This window comes from Liolophura sinensis, chromosome 1 (genome assembly GCF_032854445.1).
Source record: "Liolophura sinensis isolate JHLJ2023 chromosome 1, CUHK_Ljap_v2, whole genome shotgun sequence".
Classification (NCBI taxonomy): domain Eukaryota; kingdom Metazoa; phylum Mollusca; class Polyplacophora; order Chitonida; family Chitonidae; genus Liolophura; species Liolophura sinensis.
Genome location: NC_088295.1, coordinates 86,918,930 through 86,943,294, shown reverse-complemented (window position 1 = coordinate 86,943,294; position 24,365 = coordinate 86,918,930). Strand labels below are relative to the sequence as shown.

Here is a 24,365-nt window from a genome sequence, read left to right as displayed (position 1 = left end):
ATTAGAGAGTATAATTATCCAATACGACGACTTCCGGTCACATGCAGGGCCATTTGTAAACAGATGATTTTTGCGTTTGATAAGATGCCATTGTTGTCTTCATTCCAGGTATTCGGCTACTTTACGTAATTGAACACACATGATGTCAAACATGGAGGAATCGCGGATTAGTCTGGGGACAAGGCAGGTCGATGTCCAGCGTGGAAACCTTGTGCAAATGTGCAGGTGAGTCGGTCATAGTAGCTGTACAGTAAGTAGTCAGTTGGTGTAGTCAGACTCACACTCATTGTCACCAAGTGTCATTTGTCACGTTTTCTGATCCCAGGCTGTTTGGCCAACCCGATTTGAATTTATAGCATCGAAGTAACAATTAGTTTTTATGGGTAGTTTTTGTTAGCTGTTTAATGGTAAATTTTGGTATTTTTGTTCGCACAGTCACAACCGAGAGAAATGATGTCTAATGGGTAAAGCTCTGAAATTGATTTAAAACTTCCTAGTTTGTTTTGAAGTCCTAAGCTCCTTAATTCTGTCTGTGATGAAGCATTATTAATATTGAATTCATTTTCTCCCGGATTATAATTTAGTATATTGTCATGTGATTACATTAATTGGATGGGTATATTTGAGAACGCACTTAGATACGAAGTTTTTACATGCTCAAGATGTCAAAATGTGAGCGTTGGAATTTGATGTGAAAATAATGTACTGGTACCTAAACACCATGAAAATTAGTGCAAAACTAATTTGTCTGTTGAAGAGTTTGCAATCTGATTTTTAATTAGGCAAAATTTTACTTCTGGTCACAAGAAATTCATACTATGACCGATTACATTGTCATTGTTAAGGACAGTTGGGGATTTTAATTTGAGTTGTGTGAAGATGGTGCCTATCAGTAATGGTAATATTTTCTAATTAACAACGGACAAAACATGCACACATATTTTGATGATAGATTTTTATTCAGTATTGCACCAAAATGTTTTCTGCTAAATGTTCTTAGTGTCCCTTTTCTTTCTTTTAAGGTTGACAGTGAAAAGTTTGATTGACAAGTCCAGCTTTGAGCCAGTGGATGACAGCAGTGACGAGTTGGTCAATTTCTTTGCTGTCATGGAACAGTTGCTCCTCTTCAGGATGAAACGTACTGGCCTAATCATTTATCAAATATTGACTTATATTTGTTAAAATATTTGTGTTTCTATGCAGAAGTTAATTGTTATCAACCATGATCACAGAGATGTCTGGAAATATTTTGAAATTCATGTGTCATTGGAAAGGCTTGTCAAGAGTTAATCATACTAAAGTTCTCCAACATGCTTGACCACAAAGTTTGCCACAATGTCACAATCTAATCTTCATTGATCATATTTAATACCTGTACATTCAGTCACCTTATGTGAGGAGGTTGTTGAGGTCCTAGGTAAAAAGAATTGCTGCCACCGTACAAGTCAAATATTTTTGAGTACAGGTATGTGGTGACACACAAAACATCAATTAAACAAATACAGTATCAATGATAGAGGTAATGGTTAATATGTATTGCCATAGTTAGTGATACAGGGTGTACAGAGTATTATGGTTGACCATGTGGTTAAAGGTATGTAGTTGAAGACTCTCAGGCTGGTACATGCCAGCAATATTTTATGGTACTGTCAAGCTGTTGTTGATATAATTGTTTTCCTGGAGATTGCCCCCATGTGAAGCTTATCCACAGCTACTAGCTGCTTTGTATTGATTGAAGGAAGTGACTGAGCAGGGGAGCCAGTTTAACTGGCAGATGTTTGAGCAGCTGTCATGTTAGTATTTGAAAACAACATACAGTATTGTTATTATTTGTGTGTTATACCTTCCTCTTGAAAAAAAGGGGGGGGGTGTATAGAGATTGCTTTCTGTTATTTACCTATGTCATGAAAATTACATTGTAATTACTGATTACAAGAATTATGAATCTGACAGGTTGCATAGAGTATGTTAGACTTCAGATCAAGTTTGACAACCAGCCAAATCTGCACATAAATTTGGCATGTTTAATGAATTCTAAGAATGTCATTGGTTTTGTGCAAGACTTGTTACTTTTCTAAATATAGTTTGATTTATTTGTGTATTTAATTGTTGGAGTCAGTTACCCTTCCACCAGTCAAAGGGGATGGGTGAAATAGAAAACTGGTACTACATGTATTTGGACGCTGTTTTTAGCACTTGTAACATGGAGAGATAGGAGAAAATGAAATCTGGGCACCTTGATATAACAATATAGCCACAAAAAAGGATGTTTGGACACCCTCTTTCACATTTCTGGCTAACCCTCTGTTGGTGTTTTATGCCGTTCTTAATACTTTTTCACCTATATAATCAGAGGAAACTGGGCTGAGCCCGGGGGAAATCCACAACCATCTACAGGTTGCTGGCAGACCTTCCCAAGTATGGCCAGGACTTGAACTTGCTGCAACGGCATTGGTAAGAGGCTCCTGGGTCATGTTGCCAAGCTGAGGCCCCAAATATAGGTTGATATCTATAGATTTTGTGCCCATGTTTATATTGTGTCCTCAGATCAAATGTGAAAATCATCTGAATTTGTGCAAAGTTTTGCATTCTGATTGGTCGTAGGTTTCCGTGCAATAATTGCTCCATGTGTGATAAAATTTTTACTTTGCTGTGTTACTTTGTGGAACTTGAGATCAAATTTGAAAACTAGCTTGATCTAAGTTTTGCATATTTAGTGAATTCCTTTATTCTCATGGATCTCCATGCTACATTAACTCCTGTAAATAACGCCCAGCTTTTATACAATTTTGTGCACAGGGTCATTTTAGGTAACCTCTGATTTCAGGTCAAGTTTTGCATATTAAGTGATTTATTTGATAATGATTGTTTTTTTGTTTTTTTTTCTTGTTTATGTGTAATAACTGCACAATGAAATTGTTTAGTTAGAAAAAATCAGAAAAAAATCATGAAACTCACAGGTTTAATTGACATATTGCGGAAAAAAATTCAGACTTTTTCAGTTGGTTCAGCTCAGTACAAAAATGAGTTGCATTGAACAAAAAATGTCAATTTAAGAGAATTACAGGAGAAATATGTCACTAATGTAATCTGTCCATCCGTTGAGATAACGTGCAAATGAGGCAGAGATTGCCACAATGTAGTGTTCGCTTGTGGATTGCACATGTGAATAATATACATGTAGCATTTGAAAGCGAAGTGTACAAAACCAAATACAGTCTTCTTTGCTATCGACCATGTATTACAAAGTATTTGTAATTCACATCGATCTGTTTGGCTGATCTGAAGTTAAATGGTTGGCTGTGTAATTACAATTTGATTGTCTACTCAAAGTTAGGCACATGTCAGTAGATATCTGGAAGTCTTTATGTAGTAGACATTTAAAATAGCAGCACACATTTTTTTGGCTATTAGCAATATATCTCTTTAAAATGATTATGTAAGATGCTTTTTGATGCTGTGTACATGTATGTTTTGGTTGATCAAATATTTAACATTCTGTTGATCACTCTCCTAATATGCTTGATTTCATGCATGTACATTGGTAATACACTATGATTTTCAAAAGCTGGGTTGAGTAGGGAGCATGCATTGATTCTCATATTGTTTGGTTGTATATTTTGTTTACACTTCAGATTCTGAAAGCCAGAGGGTTAGTTACAAGACTGACAAAGAGAACACATATTATATATGTTGGCCAAAAAATAGTGTTACATTGCATGATATATAGCCTTTCAAATTTTTGTAAAAATTGTTTAATACAATAATTGCTAAATATATTTAAACATTACAGTAATTAAATAGTCACAGTACTATGAAAATTTGCCAAATTATCTATTCAAGTCCGCAGAAATATGGGCAGGTGCTCTTTCATGGGTACCTACAAGTTTTACCTGCGCAGACATGACAGGGAAAATATTGTGTTTAAATGAAACCAGGCTTTGGGGATGTTTACAATTTCCATTATATGCTATGTAGATTCTTCTTTTGTCTAGCAAACTATAATACTGAGTTATTATCAGTAGTACATGTCAGAATATCGTCTGTTGTTTGTTGATTTCCCCATAAATGTACTTTCCCATGTTATCTTTCACCTCTCCATTTGCTTGTCCCTGCCACAGATGAGTAATGTGCCAGTGTGTGTACTATAGAGAAGATAAGATAAAACATGTGAAACATGGCTTTTAGGGGGAGTTCATTCTGTGTACACATGTACATCTGTGATCTGTTTCATTCTTTCCAGCTGATCTTTCAGACTAATGTTGAAGTGAACCTATCCTATACCGTTTATTTGACTATCACTAGCTGGGTAAAACTGTAACCCTCAAAATTTTACTTCCCTTTGCTTTGACAAAAAAGTTATGTACAGTGTTTTGCCTGAAGTCTAGTACCAAATTCCTAGGCATCACATTAACATACAGTGGACCAGGTTAAAAATCAGACCGGAGACATTTTGTTAAAAATACATGTAAACGTCATCACGTTGGTAATATACAGTCATTATCTGTATTTATTTTATCCTCAATCTGTCACTTGGGTGAGCATGGTCAGTTATCAGTGTGATGTTTTCCAATGTCAACAGCTTTCTAAGCATTGATATAGCCTGTATCAGTGACATATCTGGGTAAACTTGCAGACTAATCTGACAATGTAAGTTTGTGGCTGTTTGTGTGCAGTGTGTAGTTATAGGATTTGACATACAAAAAAGTAAATATTGCCAGATGTTAAAGTTCAACCTAAAATACATTTTGTTCATGTACTTTTCTTATCATTTCATATACAAAATGGCAATTTTAGATGCAATTTTTCTAAATAACTGGCGATTAGGACATATGTTTGCATTTTTAGTGGTACAAGCTAAGAGCAGGCCCTACAATTCCTGTAAATTTTGTGAAAAAGGTTTTGCCAGGCTTTCGGTTGTAATGTTTTGACTCGGTCATCTGGCTCTTGAAATTTGCTGGTCATCAAGATCACTGGATGGGAGGATTTTAGCAACATGAATGAGCAGTACAGTTTAAACTACATCAGAATCAAAAATTCTCATCCCACTTTTCATAACCACACAGCTCTGTTTAAGCCCTCGGCTCCAGCAGTAATAAAAATGTACTTGAAACAATTCATGGACGAGTGTCTGCGTAACACTCACAATACAACAACAACAAATTGTTCATGTTTGAAAATTCACCAAATGTCTTAACAAATTTGTATCGATTTTACGCAGACTGCATTTGAGGAGAGTGCCTGTATATTATAAAAGTGACTAAATTACCAGGTTTTATGACACTTTTCCCTAAATTTGTGTTTGTAGCCCAGAAGACCTGGTATGGAACAGCAGAACCGAGGCATTACTGGGAGTACATCAAAGTGGCCTGCCGAAAACTATCCAACAACTGTATTACCAACATCGAGTCCATTGAGAATATCAGAACTAACAGAGGAAAGGTACAAATTAAATCATGGAATGTTATGTTTATAAATAGTATTAATTTGTTGTACATGTACAAGACACATGAAGTCCCACTAGGCAAAAGAAGGGAAATAGAAAAAATACAGAACGTATAATAAGTGTAATTTTTGTTTACAATTTGTTACTATTACTATTAAGAAACTACATGGTGTAGAAGACTTTAGAAATGCAGTATTAAGAAGATTTTTGTCGTATTTATGTTCTTTGTATAAAGATTTATGACTTTATAACAGTACATTTGTATAAAACTTTGTCCAATGATTGGGTTGGGCATGGGCCTTGTGTTGACAGGGACGGGCCTGGCTAAGAGTGGCACTCATGGAGAAAAGATTGTCTGAATATTTCTCCAATGCTTTGTCTCAAACCAGAGTCACCAAGTAAGGATTTGTCCAATGATGCATGAAGTAAAATAACATTTGTACACATATTTCCTCCCTATAAAATTTTTAATATTGTTTTCTTGCCTCCCTTTTGTTTCATTGTAAAATAATCCAGTGGCAAAATATTACAAATGCTGGTATTCAATTTCCACCTTTAAGTACAATTTATACATGTTCTTAAGTTGATTTTTTCAAATAAGGTCAGACAAAACAAAGCCAATTTCCGGGCTTCACAAAAATAGTAATTTTAACATTATACACAGAATAATGCCTTCAGAATATGCTTGAATAAACACTTAGCAAACATGCGAAAATGTTGAGGAATTACAGTACATGTACTTCTGACTTTCAAATAAAATGTTAGTTTACTAGTATTTCATTTTAACTACAACAACAAGTTGACACAAAGTAAGAATATATTAATGATTAGTGCCTTTCTTTGGTCTTCTATCATTATCCTCATTATCTCATTTTTAGGAACTTTTACCACGAGGGTTCAGTAATGATGAGTGAGGACTCAAGCATGTTGTGTGGGACTCTTCTGGGTCTCAATGCTATTGACTTCAGGTGAGCCAGTAGTCACTGAATTGAAAGGAGAATTAAGATGAACTTATAGCCATTTCACTTTTCAACTGTTAATAATTTTGTATGCAAAATGCATGATGTAGATGTCTAAAATATCTCCTTGAAAGAGTTGATCAATTGAGTAAATGTCTTGTGTACATCAAGAAGTAAAAAATACCTGAAAATGAACTTTAAAAGAAAGATTATGGTTTTAAGGGAAATGAAGAAAGTGTGTCAAAAAGAAAGGGTTTTAATTTTATTCCTCTGAACAGTACCTTTTTTTATGCTACATGTATTTTCCATCAGTGGTCAGAAATGATGGAAAATGATGTCATCGATGGAGTTAATTTGATCACGAGACCAGCTTAGCTGTCTGAATTCAGGCTCATCTCCCACAGACTTGTTTTTCACACCTATCAAAATGGACATCCCTTCTGTGGGCTGCTTACCTTTTGGACACTCTTCTGGGCGCCTAGGAAAATTGTAGTTTAAAACCACAAGAAGAAAGTAGAGACACTGTTTTGTACTTTTTTATGCCAGGATACATCTTAAACTGCATTTAAAGCATGACCCTTCTGTTTCAGTTTTTGTTTGAAGGGAGATAACCTTGAACTTATGGGACCTCTGACCATCAACTACAGTCCTTACTTGCTGTTTCACCATAAGTAAGTACCTTTTTTTTCGCCATAGCATTGCTTGGTTTCATTGAATTTACGAAATTAAGAGAATGAGGGGCCGCAAAGGCATCCAACAACTGGGATGAAAAAACAGTAGACTGTAAAACACTGCTCAGATAGCCGCATTGTTCTTCAGACCTTTAAACTTAACTGCCTGACCAGCTATATGTAAATTCATTTTGTCTTTGTTCTCGGAGAATGTGAGCTGTCAAATTTTGAAGAAAACAGACATTCTGACAGCACAACCCAGCCCCCCTATTTTATTAGCGAAATGGAACTGTCCCAGAATCTCTGATGAAGAGGGCAACTGTGTGTGAGATTATCAATTTGAACACACTTCTTTCACCATTGTTTTTAGTGTTAAGGTTTTTGAAGGTATGCTAGAATCTTAATCATTCTTAAAGGAGATGGCCATGTGGACTCAACTTCAGGTGCTTGGAAGGGTGAAAGCTGCAGCAGCTTAGATAAAATGATGGCCAAAGCGAATAATTTTTGTGTTTAATTTAAATGAGCTGGATGGTGAAGGTTTGTGGTTGTCATGATTGAGAATTCCTCTATCACAGTTTTGACCAAAGACATCGTGTGAAAATATGTCATCAGTGGGAATATGCCCTAGGAAATATTCCTAAAAAGATTTACAATCTCAAAGTGATGAATAGGACATTGGAGTGTCATTGGCATGGAAATATACATTGTTTAAGGCATACTCTTACCCACCTTAATTATGAAATTTCAGGATGTTCCTTTTCCTTAATTTAACCCTGCCAAATAATTTATCAGTTGGTCTGTGAAGGAAATTTGCTTTGATGGAATAATTTTATTTGTTGAGAGTTTCCCTTGTCTGTGAAGCACAGATTATGTTATCTAAACTAATGCATGTATGAGCAGATTTAGTGTTGCTTTTAAATGGTTGGGGTTCATTGTGACTGACAATTTTGTGAAATACTGCATTTAACCAAAACTCAATGACACAGTTGTTAATTTCGCCTGATTCTGGCATTTCTGGTGATCCTATTAAGGTGTTTGGTAAATTCTTTGCGAGATAGGATGATACTCTACCTCTGAAAATGTGTTATTTGGGTGACTTTTTGTCAGTGTTGTACTCTTTAACAAAAGCTTAGCTTGCCCTGCTTCAGTGATGAAAGCCTGAGGCAGGACTCTGAAGAGCTGGAGCTGAGTTATTCCAATGTGAGTAGTAGCATCATGAGTGAAGTGGATGAGGAAGATGCCTCCTGGTCTGTCAAATACAAAAGCCTAGAGAACAAGTTCAAGACCATTAGTGAACAGAAGGTATTGTCACATTTCTGAAATGTCCTATTAAAATAATCTCTTGGGATTAAATATTCCATCATCTTTTTTTGCCAATGTTTAAATGTAAAAAAAACCTATTTCCTACCTGGAAGTAGGTTTACCTTAGAAGAAACTAGAATAATCTCTACATCACCAACCTTTAGTTGCATATGACTCCCAGCATGTCATTGATGTTTCAAGTGATGTCATTTATGTCCTGTTTTCCTCCCTCACCCTTTATGGTATGTTTGTCTGAAAGATCACTTCATATTGTTTTATTGTTGGTTGTCTCCCTTTAGGGTTACCTGGAGGAACTTGTGCGTCTGCGTCAGAGTCAGCTGGAAGAGGCCACACGACAACGGCGCCACCTATTGGACACTCTGGAGCACTATGAAGCAGAGGCCATGCGGGAACGCCAACAGCTGGAGGGGGTCATCATCGAACTTCAGGGACAACTGTGAGTAGAAGTATATTTCCTCTGAAAAAAAACTTGACATGCTTAATTAAGTATGATGGATTGAATGTAGTTGGAGATGTTACTGCATCTTTAAAATGAATCTGTGCGTGAAAATGATAGAGTATACAGGCTTGTTTAAGGGGCACAAAAGTCAGGTATTGGTTGACATCACTTAATATATAGGAACATTAAATCTCAGAGAATTCATGGAAAATTATTGCTCACTCAATTTGAAAGCTACATCCATAACTGAATAAAAATTGTACTGTGATTTATTATCACCTCACAACTGTGGCCAGATGTAGAGCATACAAAGAAGAATTTTAAGTTTAAAGAATATGATATGATCCCATTTACATACAATCATTTCACCTTCACAACATCCAGTTACGTGTAACTATGTGTCATTTTGGGCTTGTCAGAGCTTCTTTGAAAGAACAAATGAAGACGTTACAGAGGGAGCTAAAGTCACTGAGGGGCGCGAGTGTTACCCCAGCCAGACAGCTCTGCCAAAGGGTCGTCTAAACCAGCCTTGGCCATGAGGGAAATCAGTGAGGAACCTTCAGTACGCTTACCTCGGCAGTTGCTGACCAGTCAGGACAGTGACCTGTGAGTGTCACCGACTGATATCATTTGAGACAGCTCAAAATTTCTGTTGAATTTTTTAATTTAATTATTTTGCGTTATTTAGCTTTTTGTTGATTCCCTGGTGCTACATGTGGATCAGCACTTTTTAAAAAGTCATCAAAGTAGAGTCAAATTGAATTTTGGCTGTAAGTTTGTGAAATACATGTCATCTCTTTGAAAGCTTTATTTTTTTTCATCCTAATGCTTTAGAGACAAAACTTTCTCTCTGCATATTCAAATTACCATTTGAACAAAACTGAAGCATTCAAAATTAGTGTAACATACAGAGACTTTTTTGAAATTTTCTTCACGATAATTGATATAATTCATGTGTGACAGTTGATAAAATGCTCAACAAATGATCATTTACTAACTTGTCTTATACTATAGTATGCCTTATAGATGCTGTTGCTGTGTTTGTTGCAATCAACAAGCCCAGTAACACCTTTGTTGCTTTAGGGTTTTATGAGTAGGTGTAATCTTTGTGTGCTGGGTCTGTTTTCAGGCAAAGTCAGACATCATCAGAGATGGGATCCACTGGGAACGTGTCCCACCACCTGATGGTGTCCACTGATCCACGCTCCTCCCTATCCCAGTCAGGAGTCAAGGAGGAGACGCAGAGTTTAGTCCCCTTGGCAGGTTCCTTTTCATCAGAGCTGAGCTTCAAGTCTGGAGACATTCAGATGACAGCTCTCCCCAAGACAACTAGCGGACTCTCCTATGATAATGACACAGTTACCAAAGAGTCAAGTGGTACAGCAGAGAGTGTTGTGCAGATATCTGTGAGTGACATGGACAAGAGTAACACTGGCTCTGGGCAGGATCCCCTGCAAGTGGATGTGTCTGGAGGAGAGAGAGAAGTGGCAGGGTCTGCAGCACAGCCCTTAAAAGAGGAAAATGGGAACACTGTGGACAAAGATACGACAGAAGCAGAGAGTCCCGAGGTCAGGTCATCTCCTGACGGGGAAGTGTCTGATGAGGAAAAAACCATCCTCTCTGCCATTGTTGGAGGAAGTCACCAGGCACAATCCATTGCCACTGATGAGCAACAGAGGTCAGGAGATGATTCCTTCTCCTCCGATGACGGGAGAGCTCCTCCAAGGGAGATGACCGTGGAGGAAAGCTCCTCTGATAATTCCAATGGGGGAGTGGACTCTGCTACCGCGTACAGGCGAGGCTCAGGACCAGTCCTCACCTAGTGGGGAGGATGTAGCTGTCCCTAGAGATTCTTCAGAGACTGCACCAGATGATATCACACCGGATCAGAGTCATCAGTATCTTGACACACACTAGTCTGAACACTGGAAAGTTGATGATTGATATCATTATTTTGCCAATGTAATTATTAAAGAAAATAGAGCTTTTCCAATTTGTTTTTTGTTTTGGTTATTTTGTAGAGGTTTATTAAAGCAGTGTTGATTTTTGTGCAAGTGTTAGGGATTGGGACCAAAGTGCCATAATTTACCTTTTATAAACATTCCCTCTAGAATAGTCATAAATCAGTAGTTTTATTAATGTACCTATGTTTGTGTTTGAGATTAGATTTGTGTTTGGCCCAGCACGGTTTTGGTGCTATTAGTGGGATTGTAGGATTTTGCTTGCCAGTGAGTGTTCTTTGTATATGTATGAAGGTGTGTGCCTTTCTATTATAATGCTCACAGTTGACCAAATCAAATTACTACTGGTCTAAAAACTAACAGTATTTAAACCATAAGTTAAAGTATCTTGAATTGTTTCATTGTTGCAATATGTAGAAATTAGCATTTAATCAAATGTTAATTAAATGAAAGGCTACAAAACATTGAGTTCATTTTCTTGCAAGTATAAGATTGCTTTCCAGCACAATTCTGATGGTTCTTTATGAAACGGAAATGAACATGTTAAATTACCTTACCCATCAAATATGTGGTAGAGTTATTATAATACTTTCCTGGGAAAATATAGAGTTTTTCAGTGAAACATAGTAAAACAAATTTATGTTGTGAACAGCTTGAATGCCCAGACTCTTCTTGATGGAGACATGGGTATCTTCAAACTCTGATCTGCATATGTGTAGCTTTATGAAGTATTTGTAACTTTGTGCTGTATTTGTAACAATATTTGAAAATTTATGTTTTCATTACATATTTCGTAAATGGTTGTATTTGCTGATGGAATCCAGTCAATCAGGTAATGATTTTTACACAGCTTTAGAAAGCTAATTGCAATCATAATGAAGGAATGTCTTTGATAGGATGTACATATCATGATTAGCTTTTGGGTCAGCTTGTGTTTACATTAGGAATTTTAAGAGACTTGTTTTGTTAGAGATGCTTTGAATTTTTATACACATTTGATACGTGTATTCATGACTCTCTGTTGGTGTCTTGTCACTTCGCTATCTAAGGTATTCCAGGATTTCCTTGATGTATTACCTGTTTCCAGATCAGAGTGTAAATAGTTTGTGAATATATGTTTCCTATCATTGCTCTAATACATAAAAGTATTTGTCGCTAAATATTCTAGGTAAGGACATTGACATATTTATCAAGTCAGCTTGAGTACTGTATGGGGGTCGTTGACAGAGTTAATGTACTGGCCAAATTATTCAATATCATTAGCCTTTTGGTTATTAAGTTGATGTGTAGTGCATATTGGCCAAATTCTCAGACGTATTTACCAAGTCCACATGCTTGACGTTCTTGGTGTATTGACCAAGTGGATATGCGTGGTGTATTGACCAAGTTGACGTGCTTGGTGTATTGACCAAATTGACTTGCTTTGTGTATTGACCAAGTTGACGTGCCCGGTGTATTTGACCAAGTTGACGTAATTGATGTATTTGACCAAGTTAACATGATTGGTATATTGACCAAGTTTTTAAGATATGGTGTTCATCAAGTTCCCATGCTTGACCAAGGAACCAAGTCAGCATGGTTGCGTATTGACGAATTTGACATGGTATTCACCAAGTTAGCATGGTTGGCGTATTGACGAATTTGACATGGTATTCACCAAGTTGCCATGGTTGGCGCATTGACGAATTTGACATGGTATTCACCAAGTTCTCATGCTTGATGTATTGACCATTTTGATATGGTATTGACCAAGTTGCCATGATATTGGCCAAGTTTTTTCGCTCGACTTACTGACCAAGTTGTCATGGTATTGACCAAGCTCACATATTTGACGTATTGACTAAATAGGGCATGGTACTGTTTGACATCGAGATTTTGTCATTGCACGCTAGTTTAATGCTGTAGTTGTACGGAATTAGCTTGTACAACTGACGACTCCTGGATATACAGCAGTGTTTGCTAAAGTCGCCCCTCTGGAATTGATTACTCCAGGTGCGAATTACAGCCTCTTGTGTGCGGGTATCAGACAATGGTTACTAAAACATTTCAATAGTTTGTGTGTTTTAGTGATACTATACCGTTTACTAAAGGCTAACTTTGATACCATGTTACGAATGAATGAATGAATGAATGATTAATTGTGGCTTAATTAATGATAACATGTTACGGTACAACTTTATCCATGCATATTGCCAGTGGAGCTATAATTTGTCCCAAGCGCACATATTCGTGCTGTAGCCAAACATTTATTTGCTGTGATCCAAGCGGACTTACAACATTTTACGCTTTATGTCAAAGTATTCCGAATATTACTGCAGTCACGATTTCAAATTCTTTCAGTATTTGTGATATTTGTCAATACATTCTTTAATAAAACACAAAATCATTGTTGACATATGAATGAATGGCTTGTTTTGTATCCATCTTTTCTTCGCTATTTCTTTACCAGATATACGCAGTGCACACATACGGGTTTGACAGCTGTTATCAAAAAAAACGTTGACTTCAGGTCTTCGATGGGTTATGTTAGTCTTTTTTAAGTATGTTTTATTGGTGAAGTCTTGTTTTGTTATGTGCAAGGAATAATTCCGTACACGTCAGCCGGGATGAGGTGGGGAGCCGTGGGCCGGTGGATTATGACGTATACTTCTGAATCCTTGGATACACCAGATCCCAATCTCGGACAGTTGGGAGTCTTTGTATTCCACCGCTTCTGGTCTGCGGTCTGCGATAAGCTGGCAGCGCTGACAGGGCCGCTCTAGTGGTCTCACGTTAAGCAAAATGGAGTCTCTACCGATTAAGATGACCACATATGGAACTCTTCGAGGGTGAAGATCCAAGCATAACATGTGGAAAGTTAATCCGTTACTCCCCAAATACCGATGGTTTTACTCTAGTATCCCGGTTTCCTTCATCTCCGTCGTGTGAATTAGAATGATTATGGCTTAGTGTCATAGCGGTCGCCGTGGTAGGAGTAAAATATTCTTGCTCATATGGCGTTATCAATAAATCAATCAGTCATCTATCTGGCAACTGTTCATTTGGAGAAGAAATGGTATTTTTTATGTCATCTGTACTTCGCCAAATGAGGGAAATGCTATGTCGAAATTACTGGTCAGACACAAGACAGCTGTTTCAGCTGTTCATGTAAACACCTTGAGGTAAAAGATGAAGAGATAACCTACATAACTGGAGGAAGATGCAACAGGCAGATCAGACGAGTCAATCCATTCTACAAGCAATGCTTATGTGTAACTATATTCATTCAGCTGAACCATGCATTTACCAAAATTAATATTGTTTCCTCCATCTGTGGCACAGAGACGCGTGGCACTGTATAAAGGACCAACCTTGCCGTCAATAGGACAATGTTGGTGTTGCATTTTTGACGTCCATTGACAGCAAAAACGTGAATGATGTATGGACAGTGCGTGTTGTCCCGGATTTTGATACCTAAATACTGATTATCTCTGATTTTGGGAGAGTAATTGAGGCAGACGTTTTGTAAAGGTCTCTGTGGTTAAGAAAACATGTCACTATCCTCCCATAATCTAACGAGATGTAACTGAGATCGATCTGAGACAAATGATTGTGTAATGGCAATGCCTTCATGCAAAGCCGTTGGTGTTTTAATGCCTATTGTTTTAATGTACAAAGTACAGACGCGTAGATTATGTGGTACCATCGAGGTCAAATAACGGAACATAATGATAAACAAAATGTTAGGGGTGGTATGTCAGAAAGTACTGCGCAAGGGGGATATTCCATCCTTGGGTCGGTGAGCACATATTAAATATCGTAACTTACTGAATTCCAGACGATGTATTCTATATACGATGCTAAACAAAATGTTAAGGGTGATATCTCAAAAAGTACTGCATTTATTGAGATCAGAGTTTGCACACATGCAGAGCACAATAACACGAGAGGATATTCAATCGTTGATACGATGTGTGCACATTAAATATCATAAAATATCAAATTACTGACATTGTTAAAATCAAAGTTAAAGAAAATACCAGGTGTGGTACCTCTAAAAGTACTGCGTGTTTTGGCCTGAAGTTTTACATGTATATAAAGCACAGTTACAAGGGATGTGTTCCATCGCTTATGTTTTGTGTGCATATTAATTACCGTAAATCACCAAATGCACGATTTCAGTACTTTATCTATTGAGCTGAAGGTTTGCATTCCTGTATCTCCCACAGGCGTGCTCTTTGGTAGGCTTGCTACCAAATCTAAGTTACAAATGATCTTTTTTTTGAGATCATACACTCATGTAGGTCCTTGTGTAGTTCTGCTTGTTAGGACATTACTTAGATTATGCTTAATATGGAATCAAATTATTTTTACATTTTGAAGTGACACGTTTTACAATACCACTGCAATATGCCCTAGCTCCTCTGTGGAATGACGTTATACTAGGTCTGCTGAGGAATCGGATATCCGCATACCCTTGGGAATTATTACCAGTCAGCTTTCCGATAACCCGGAGGGTCATATAACGGAAGCCCACATCCCACACATAGATGCATTGCTGTCCGTGTCTAAAGCGGCCTAACTCTACCGTTAATGGTAATCCAGGCATTACCCTCATGTTAACCGTTTTGTCTGGACCATTAATCGTTGTATCCGAGAGGGCAGATGGTACCAGTTGGTTGACCATTACTTCCTCTACCATCCTACAAACTCTGTCATACGTCATAGTCTGTTCTTCTCAAAGGAACCTCAACCTCGGTGCGTCTTTGGAATGGGGTATATTCATTTTATTTTTTTGTTTTCATTGGTGTTTTACGCCGTACTCAAGAATATTTCCCCTTATATATACGACGGCAGCCAGCATTATGGAGGGAAGAAGTCGGACAGAACCTTCCCACATACGACCGAAGAGGTTGCCAGCTTGATCTGGACTTGAACTCACAGCAACCGCATTGGTGAGAGGTTCGTGCATGTGTTATTGCACCGCGCTGGCACGCTTACCACTCGGCCACCGAGGTTCCAAAAATGGAAGCATAATCTTCATCCATATTTTCATTTAAGATAGTTTGGGGAACCCTTGGTCTTCATGGTACATGAACTCGAGCGACCACTCAATTTGGCAGCTGAAACATTTGTATAAGTGTTAGAAAGTGTTATGACGAAACACCTTTATCGTGAGCATTACGCTGATCTCATAGCTGGAATCTCTGCCTAGTACGCTAGAGACGGCAGGTTCAACCCCAAGTCTAGTGACTAACATCTTGACCCATCTCACCTTGCCGCTCAGCGGTATAGGCGATAGGTCATCAGATGGTGCTTTCGTTATACTGTGACTTGGTGCGGTGGCTGTTCCAATAATTACAGGACACATCCCACTGGACACAGGTCCGTAAGGTGTTCAAATGTAGCAACACTATTAGAAGTCTACATCGGCAGTTAAACAGGCCAGATTCAATGAGACTCAATCACGGAGCGACAAAGCACATTCTTAATCGGTGTAACTTGTGTACAACCATTACCCTTCCTACCATGTCTACATTCGAACACAATAACTCATGTCATTTCTCGGCTGAATTAATTCTTAATCTGAATTCTGGCTCGACATTGATTTATGTCATTTGTTATATTTAATTGCGACTCAGTATAGATGACCTGTGTTTAGGAAATGCTAGTCTTGTTGCTAACGTGTTGTGTTCTAGATCAAAGGTGATGACGTGTTGATTTTAAACACAGTCGGTTTAAAATACGGTTATTTTGAAGAGTGAATTAGAACACAGCGAATAATTCAGTCAGGTTTAAACTCATTGCAAAGAGAAACATAGGTAACAATAGTTTGCTTTTTGTCCAACAGGCACCCATATCAGGACTACAAAAAGTAGGTACAGAGTCGATGTCAATTTACCATCGATCATTCGTTAATGATCAGTAACGACTGTCTAACATTTACAGTGTATTTTTTTTGTTTTGTATCGCCACAACAATGGTTTCAGTACAGCAACCCCATCGTTATTGACCACAAAGAAAATGTGGGCCAGATAATCAAGGTTAGGAAGTTTGTAACCCCGTTGACAGGATACAGATGAAAACTACCGTGGCGAAAACAATTTCGTATTTATCCTACCTGTACACTGCCCGCCTCCGGAAAAGTATGCCCAAAGGCAACAAAGTGAACAATTATATAATCCTTGTTATGGTCCAAGTTATGTCACAGTACTTGGTATATAAACCCACCTCAGAACCTCTTTTTTTCCACTTTCATAATAGCGAGGTACAGATTCCGTCATCTGTTGCCTTACGATGGCATATACATTAATATATTTATTAAACTTTTATGGAAATGATAATTTGATGTTCATAAGAAAACTGACGTGTACATGTATTTTATCGCAGCTTGGGGGGTATTAGGATTTGGAATGGCGTTATTTAATGGCGTGAACGATCTATATGCCGATTTTGATATTGGTGAACGAATTTGGAGGGAGGGAAAGAGAGTGGGATGCAGCAACAGCTGTGCCCAATGGGATTTGTCTTGGGAGTATTGACCTATCAGCGGTTTGGGCCAACTTCTCTACATTCCTGTACCGAGCGCTCCTATTGTGGTCGGTGATTTAACTTTCTCAGTTCTCTCTTCGCTGATAACCTCTGCTCTCACGCGTAATCTTATGAGTGTTACACTGCGAGGTGTTTTGCAATATAGGCCTCCTGGAAATTCTTGTTCTTTATTAACCTCGGCACTTCTTCACTAGAACAAAATATTAATGTTGACCAGTCCTATGTAGCACCTTTTGAATATTGTAAAGGTTTGCACTGGAATTAGGCACTGCCCCTCCATTCTTCTACTCGTCCAACTACATGTTTTTCGGGCAATTAATACTGCCGGTATTCAAACTGATCGTCGCACGTCTGGGAGTTCAATCCAAAGCGCCAAACCAGCCGACGAACGGAACACGTTATCTATAGGGGGAGCAGGTGACAGTTCATTGCCAGCGTGCTTGTTCTTCCGTGACGGACACATTAAGTCAAGATGTCCGGGGAATTGAGTGTTTTCCAGCGATTTAAAGATTCCAGAGCTGTACGCCAAGCCAGAATCATGCTGGGCCTGGAAGCGGACGGGTTGGGGGCTAAGCCGCAGGGCGCTGAGAGCCCAGTCAAGAAGCTCGTCTCTACAGCCCAGTCTTCTCGGGAACCTGACTGGAGAAACTTTGAAGGATCTTACAGCAATGGTAAGTCCTGGAACACTGTATAAGCTTTTAAATCATTACCTGGTATAACTGAAACATGAATTTAAAGCCAGAAGCCGACCAGCACTGCTGACAGTAATTACCAACCTGCCGCCAGGAACCAGACACCTTCATATGTATACATGTTATATGGTTTTATTCAGGCACCTTGTCATTTGCGGAGGATTCTCTAGACCAGGCTCCATTCCCGCTAATGCCTTTTCTGCAACGAAGTAACTACACATGCTTGCATGTGCCATGTAAACGAAGTCAGCAGTGATGTCTGTAAGCATATTGCATTCGTTTCAGTAGAAGCATTATTCGGAATAGATCACATGATCCCGAAAGGCTTGGGGGTTCTCCCAGATACGGAGTTCTTCGTTATGATTTCTTACCCAGATGACAATGCTTACCATTTTCACACATCCTTTTCTCTCTGAAAGTCATGGAAATGAGAGATTGCACAATAATACGAAGCGGTGGCACGACAGCGCAAGAAGTGAGTGAGTGCTTGCTTGGGGTTTAACGTCGTACTTAACAATTTTTCAGTCATATGACGACGAAGGAATCAGTAGGGTGCATGTAATGTGCCTCCTTGTTATAGGACGGATTTCGACCGCTCTTTTATCTAGTGCTGCTTCACTGAGACGGCTTACCGAAGGCAAGTAAGCGGCCCCGCCCTAGCCATTATACTGATACGGGTCAACCAGTCGTTGCACTATCCCCTACGTACTGAACGCCCAGCAAGGGGCAGCGCAAAGAGATGGAACGATGCTGTCATCGCTTCGCAGTATGGTTGTATTGTTTCCTGTGCTAAGCGTTGACAAGATACTGTGAAACAGTCCACGGCACCGTGGAGCGATGAAACCGGGCATTGTGATCTTTATTTTCTCTTTCCGGTACTGATACTTGTCTTTAGTCAAAGACACGTATTTTCGTGGCGTCAAACTTTTCTCCACAAGTTGGTTCGGAAACAGTGACACACCGTATGTGGAGTTTGCAATAAAATGCATTATGCGCAAGTGACACTTTGTCCTTAATTAATCTGATGGAACAATGGGACGAAGCGATGACACGAAAGTGCAATGTAATGGCAGGATGAAACGAAGCGATGGCACGATACCGCAAAGCGATAGAACGACGCCAACATCTGAGTATCGTTTCATCGCTTTGTAGTGTTGTTCCATCGCTACACGGTATCATTCCATTGCTTTGTTCCATAGTTTCATTGCTTCATACTATCCAGCCAAAGCTTCGTACCATCGCGCTTTTGACAGTACGATGATGGCCTTACCTGGCTAAAACATATTTCAATCGAAAGCAGGATACTCAAGCTTTCTGAAAAGAATCTTTATAATTTTAATGAGATTTCCCCGTATAACATGTAGAACAAAATGACAATACTGCACAAGTGGATGGTGTGAGTCGAGGCAGCCATCTTGAGAACTTTATCCAATCAAACACGTTGTTATCGGATTGAGCGGCCTAATTTGTGATGTAGTCTTTACCCATTCACTCCATGAAGTCATATATGATAACACAAAACTATAACATAAGACATCATTTGAGACTGTTTACAATGATTTAGTTACGTGTAGCCGAAGCCATTTCACAAAGCGTTGTGGGGCAGGTTTGTATCATTTACGGATCCCCACAGACGTGAAATCCGTTGATTTACAAGCCGTGTAATATTCAACGATAGTATCACAAATTATGTCAGACAGCAGCATACTTCCGCGGCCCAAACCGCATTCGTCTCCCCAAATACATTTTTTGCCGTTCATTTTAGCGCTTCGGCAGCAGTTTCTAAATCACAAATATCCGAGTCGGTGCAAAATTCTTTAGGGATGCCGACGGTTTATGGGAATGAGAAGACGGCATCTCACCTGACAACGCTTAAAGTTAATTAAAATCTTTTGATATAATTTTTTTCTTTGAATTTATTACAACTGAAGAATTTTTGCTCCTTCGTCTTTGTTGCATACAACCGATGTTTTTTTCTGTCTTCTTTGATAAAATGCAACAAAATTATTGAAACGCCGTGTTCAAGCCGAAGTGCTTTCTCTGACGCCCGCGATGACTAGGTCAGCACCGCTTTCATTTTAGAAGACATCGTTATAAAACTGAAGCATACAATCCAGCGACATTGGAATGCCTAAGTCAGCCTCAGTGGTACTTCGATTTATTTACATTTGTTTCAGAATTGACCATGAATCTAGTTGTACAACAATTCTAGTGTAATTTTGACACCTAGCCATTTTTTATAGCCAAGTCTCTGAAACATCATATTCTGCATATCTCTCAGGTATATTAACTAGGTTTTAAGCCATAATATAACCCTACAATGCCAAAATGCTGCTACCCAGACGGCAATGACGTCAGGTTTGTGTCCAGCATGGCTGCACAAGTATACTCTCTTCAGACTGGTACCTCTAGTGAGTTCTACGATTTCCAAGGAGAGTTGGGAGCACAATTTTTGTACAAAGTACTGGTATACTGTACTATATTGCGCTACATGTCCTACATATTTATTTTTCCTTGAAAATCATTATTAATATGAGGGTAAACGACATTTCCCTCGCTTTTGTTATTATTATTATTTGTTCTCTAATTAAATCAGGTCGACATCTCCGTGAGATATCTATCCTCTGAGATCAAATTCCTATGTCCCTTTTGCCACCCACGCTCCTATCCCTATATTTGTACATTTCTAATATAGTGGTGTTCACTTCAAGAACAAATTATCTTGGTCAGCAAGTATAATATTGGAGAACATTGTAGATTAATATAGAAGAGGCAACAGCTTTACAGTAACGATTTGACACGGCATTTAGACGAAGTCTTCACGACACACGCGCCACCGGCACGATAATTGGTTAGGACATGCCTACAGCCCGGACAGACAAGTGAATTATGCGGTTCATATCAAGCTTAATCACACACAGCGCAGAGCTCAGCATAGACACAGAAAAAGTGCACCCAGTTTTGTGAAGCAATTATATGTGTCGTTATGTAAAACAAAGCCAGGTTTCATCAACGTACACAAAGAATTAAAGGACAGAAGTTGTAAAACAGTAAATTTGGCACCTTGGATGTCCATTCTCATGATGTAAAAGTACATGTGTACCCGTCAACTTTATCTGTGTATATGGCCTAAAGTTCATTTTCATAAACAAAGTAGTGCCTTGCCATTTGCCTGTGAGCTATCCACACATGCGGGTATAGCGAAATTAAATCAAGGAGTAGCTTTCAAACTTCACTAGTGCCTTGTCATTATTGAGACAAGGTTGGGATTTCTTTTCGTTGCTTTCCGTGATCCTAGATGGCTACTGCTCATCTTGTAAGCGCGATATAATTAAACAAAATCAAGACATGGCTGTCAATCTTTATCAGAGCTTTCAGAGGGATTCCCTTTTAATTCGGTCCTTCTAGGGAGAGGGTTGCTAGTCAGCTTGTTTCTTTTTGTCTTTTTTTTTTTTTTTTTTTTTTTTTAGTTTTTTAAAAATTTTTTATGAAGATGGGATCGTTTTACTATGGAGCCACAAAAGAGATATGCATACTACAAAGTAATAAACTTGGGTAAGTAAGAATACTTGGCTATACCATGACGATTATCAGCAGAGCAATGGTATTTCTCTTCAAGCACTTCAAGCAAAGGATTACGGCCCAGATATTCTTCCTTTATACATGTAACTACTTTGTCCCAAGACATTTCCACTAGATGCTATATCATCGCGAACTCACATTTTACAAGTCTCGGTGCAACAGATTGCCTCTTGCAATGAGTCGAAATATGACAAGTGTAGTTTTTATGAGAGTAATTGTTTCTTCAACATCGGCTATATCGTTGTAATGACATGGGTGAAAATATTTCCATAATGACTGACACGCCTGCAGGACAGATAGCTCTTTGAGCTGCGTGTTCGGCTTCAATCCGCGTCCTCTTAGCCCCTCTGATTAACTTGAGGTTCAGAGAGAGATACTGCGTGGGATTTACCCTCACGTTTAACACAAGCGGATCTGAAACATCTGTTTCAAAGGTTTGGGGGTATCTGTCAGACTGATTGATTCTTACGGGGCCGAACGACCAAGCCCCTCCATCCCACGTCAATATTTCGGAACTGAAGAGTCGATATTTCACAGGGAATATTCACCGGCGCCAACAGCTATTGGCGTAAATGAACCCTAATGCCCATATTTGGTAAAACCTTTGGCAGCGGTGGAGAAAAATAATCTTCAGTAACCCAAATAATGTGCACTGAATCGCCCAAAATTTCGAAATTCTATTTATGTGACGCAAGCACTAATATTTGGAGAAGTAATATAAAATTCTGTGAAGAAAGTCTACAAAAAACGGGCCTTCTTAAAAATCACAGGAGGGACATCAAGAATCATTAGAAAGACATCCTAGTCCTCTATCGCAGACCCACCATCTTAAAAATTTACATAACAATTGTGGAATTAGCCTTTCTACAGATTAGCCGTTGCCAATTGCAGTTCTTCAATGATTTTCTTTTCTACATCTCATCAAGATTGGTTTAACAGTTGCTGAACTGTGCTGAAATCCTAACCGCTTATAGCTGAACAGAACGAATATCGGCGCTTGACCACTGTAACATACCAATTATGTTTTAGGTCAGTAGCCATGTATTGTCCATGGATTGTTTTACAGCTTTTCTGTCAAGCGATCTTAACTCTGAAGCCAAATAGAAGAAGTGCACTATTCACATCATGGCATGATCGTCTATCTTGCTAAGACAAACCTCCCAAGGGACACTCCAGGTTTTTAAGCGAGAGATTTCACGCCCCGTCTAACTCCCAACTCCAATCGAGAACCCTTTCCGCCTGGGCAACTAGCTGCAGTAAATAAACGAACTCCTCCAATCCTCTACTTTCTATTCTGTCGGACGTGAAATATGGAGGATCAGACGTATGCAATCTAACAGTTCTTGAAGAAGCCACTGCTAAAATAATCGGGCTGTCTGCCAATCGAGATTTATAACCTGAGTGATAGACCTTTACTGGCACTCGACATTAATTCTACATTTGGGTCACACATACGGATAATCGTACGCATGCAGCACACGTGCACATCCCAAACAAAAGCTACACGGCGTTCATGATAGAGATAATGCTAGTACACAGACCAAGCAGCCAAATTGCAACTAGATCAGTATTTGAACCTGTGATTACACTGACCCGGGCCAGAGATGTTGACTTCAGTGAGACATATTTCGATATATAACACGTTCTAAGTTTTTTTTATTTTTAGTTTTACACACATGCACGAATATTTTGGTGCTTCATTGGTGCTTCACGATGCTCTCAGAGTATATTTCACTTATCATGGCGGCAGTCAAAATTTTAGATGAAATAAATCTGGCATGTATAACTCGGTGATAAATCTCTATACACCTGACAGACAAAAAATCAGGACTCAAATCAGTTAAACTATCTGAACTTGGATTCGAACACACGACCTTACTCACTACGGAAAAATAATAAGAATTAAGGCCGGCAGTCTCTACATTTCAATCGCCTTTTTCGATGCTGTCAAGTGTTACGAATTGATCATTGCACATCTACATTTGGGTAGATATCTAGTTATTTCCCATTCTTTTTCAAAACACTTTGAATCTACGACGTGAATGTCTGACATTGCACTAAGCAAATCGCTTGATTTTAATGCTATAAAATGGCAGAACTGGATAGAAATGAAGATAAATCTTGGTGACTGATTCCTGTGATACACCCTAATTGATTACATTAAATCGTTACTTTATAAATGCATTCTTTGGTTAACTGCTTATACCAGGCGTTTACTCGTCGGGAATTGTCGAGTTTGCCGGTCAATCTCTGTTTCCATAGATAACCTTTTTAAGGAAGAATCCAATATTTGGAAACATGATCAAAAATCAACAAAGGGTACACTGGGTATATCAGTAAATATTGCCCTGAAAGGCGGGCAAAGACGGCTGTCTCTTGGATTAGGCGTAGAGCCGTCGGCGTGACCCAGTCGTATTACCATAGAAATGCAAGGGGCCAAACTTTGTGCCGGTTTATTGCTTATTTAAGAGGCCATAATTGATGACTGGCGACAGCTGAAACTGACAATTTATGGAAATATTAGTCGGACGGAATCCAAATGGTCAATAGTTTCACGCCAGGGAAGGTGAAGCCCCTACCTTATCCCAAGCTGGGCAGGGTTTATAAGGAGGGCTTCGTGGTGACACACAGGAACGAGATAAAATCTAGCTAGATGTATTCACTATCGCCTGAGTAAGGGTTACAGTTAAGTCATGGCCATTCCCTGTGCTGTGAACAGGGAAAAAGAAAGAGAATCAGAAACAGAAACACATCAGAAACA

The 24,365-nt window shown here is 38.8% G+C and overlaps 1 protein-coding gene across 1 annotated transcript; it reads left to right on the top strand.

Annotated features, from left to right (window-relative positions):
- The first annotated feature begins 61 nt into the window (after positions 1-61).
- Positions 62-13,193, top strand: LOC135465036 (RUN domain-containing protein 3B-like). The gene is made up of 9 exons (XM_064742579.1): positions 62-225; positions 1,023-1,138; positions 5,309-5,442; positions 5,759-5,844; positions 6,325-6,414; positions 6,996-7,076; positions 8,225-8,378; positions 8,678-8,835; positions 9,968-13,193. Exons 1-9 carry the CDS (start codon positions 140-142, stop codon positions 10,659-10,661), a joined length of 1,599 nt encoding a protein of 532 aa, XP_064598649.1. The 5' UTR covers positions 62-139; the 3' UTR covers positions 10,662-13,193.
- The last annotated feature ends 11,172 nt before the right edge of the window (positions 13,194-24,365 follow it).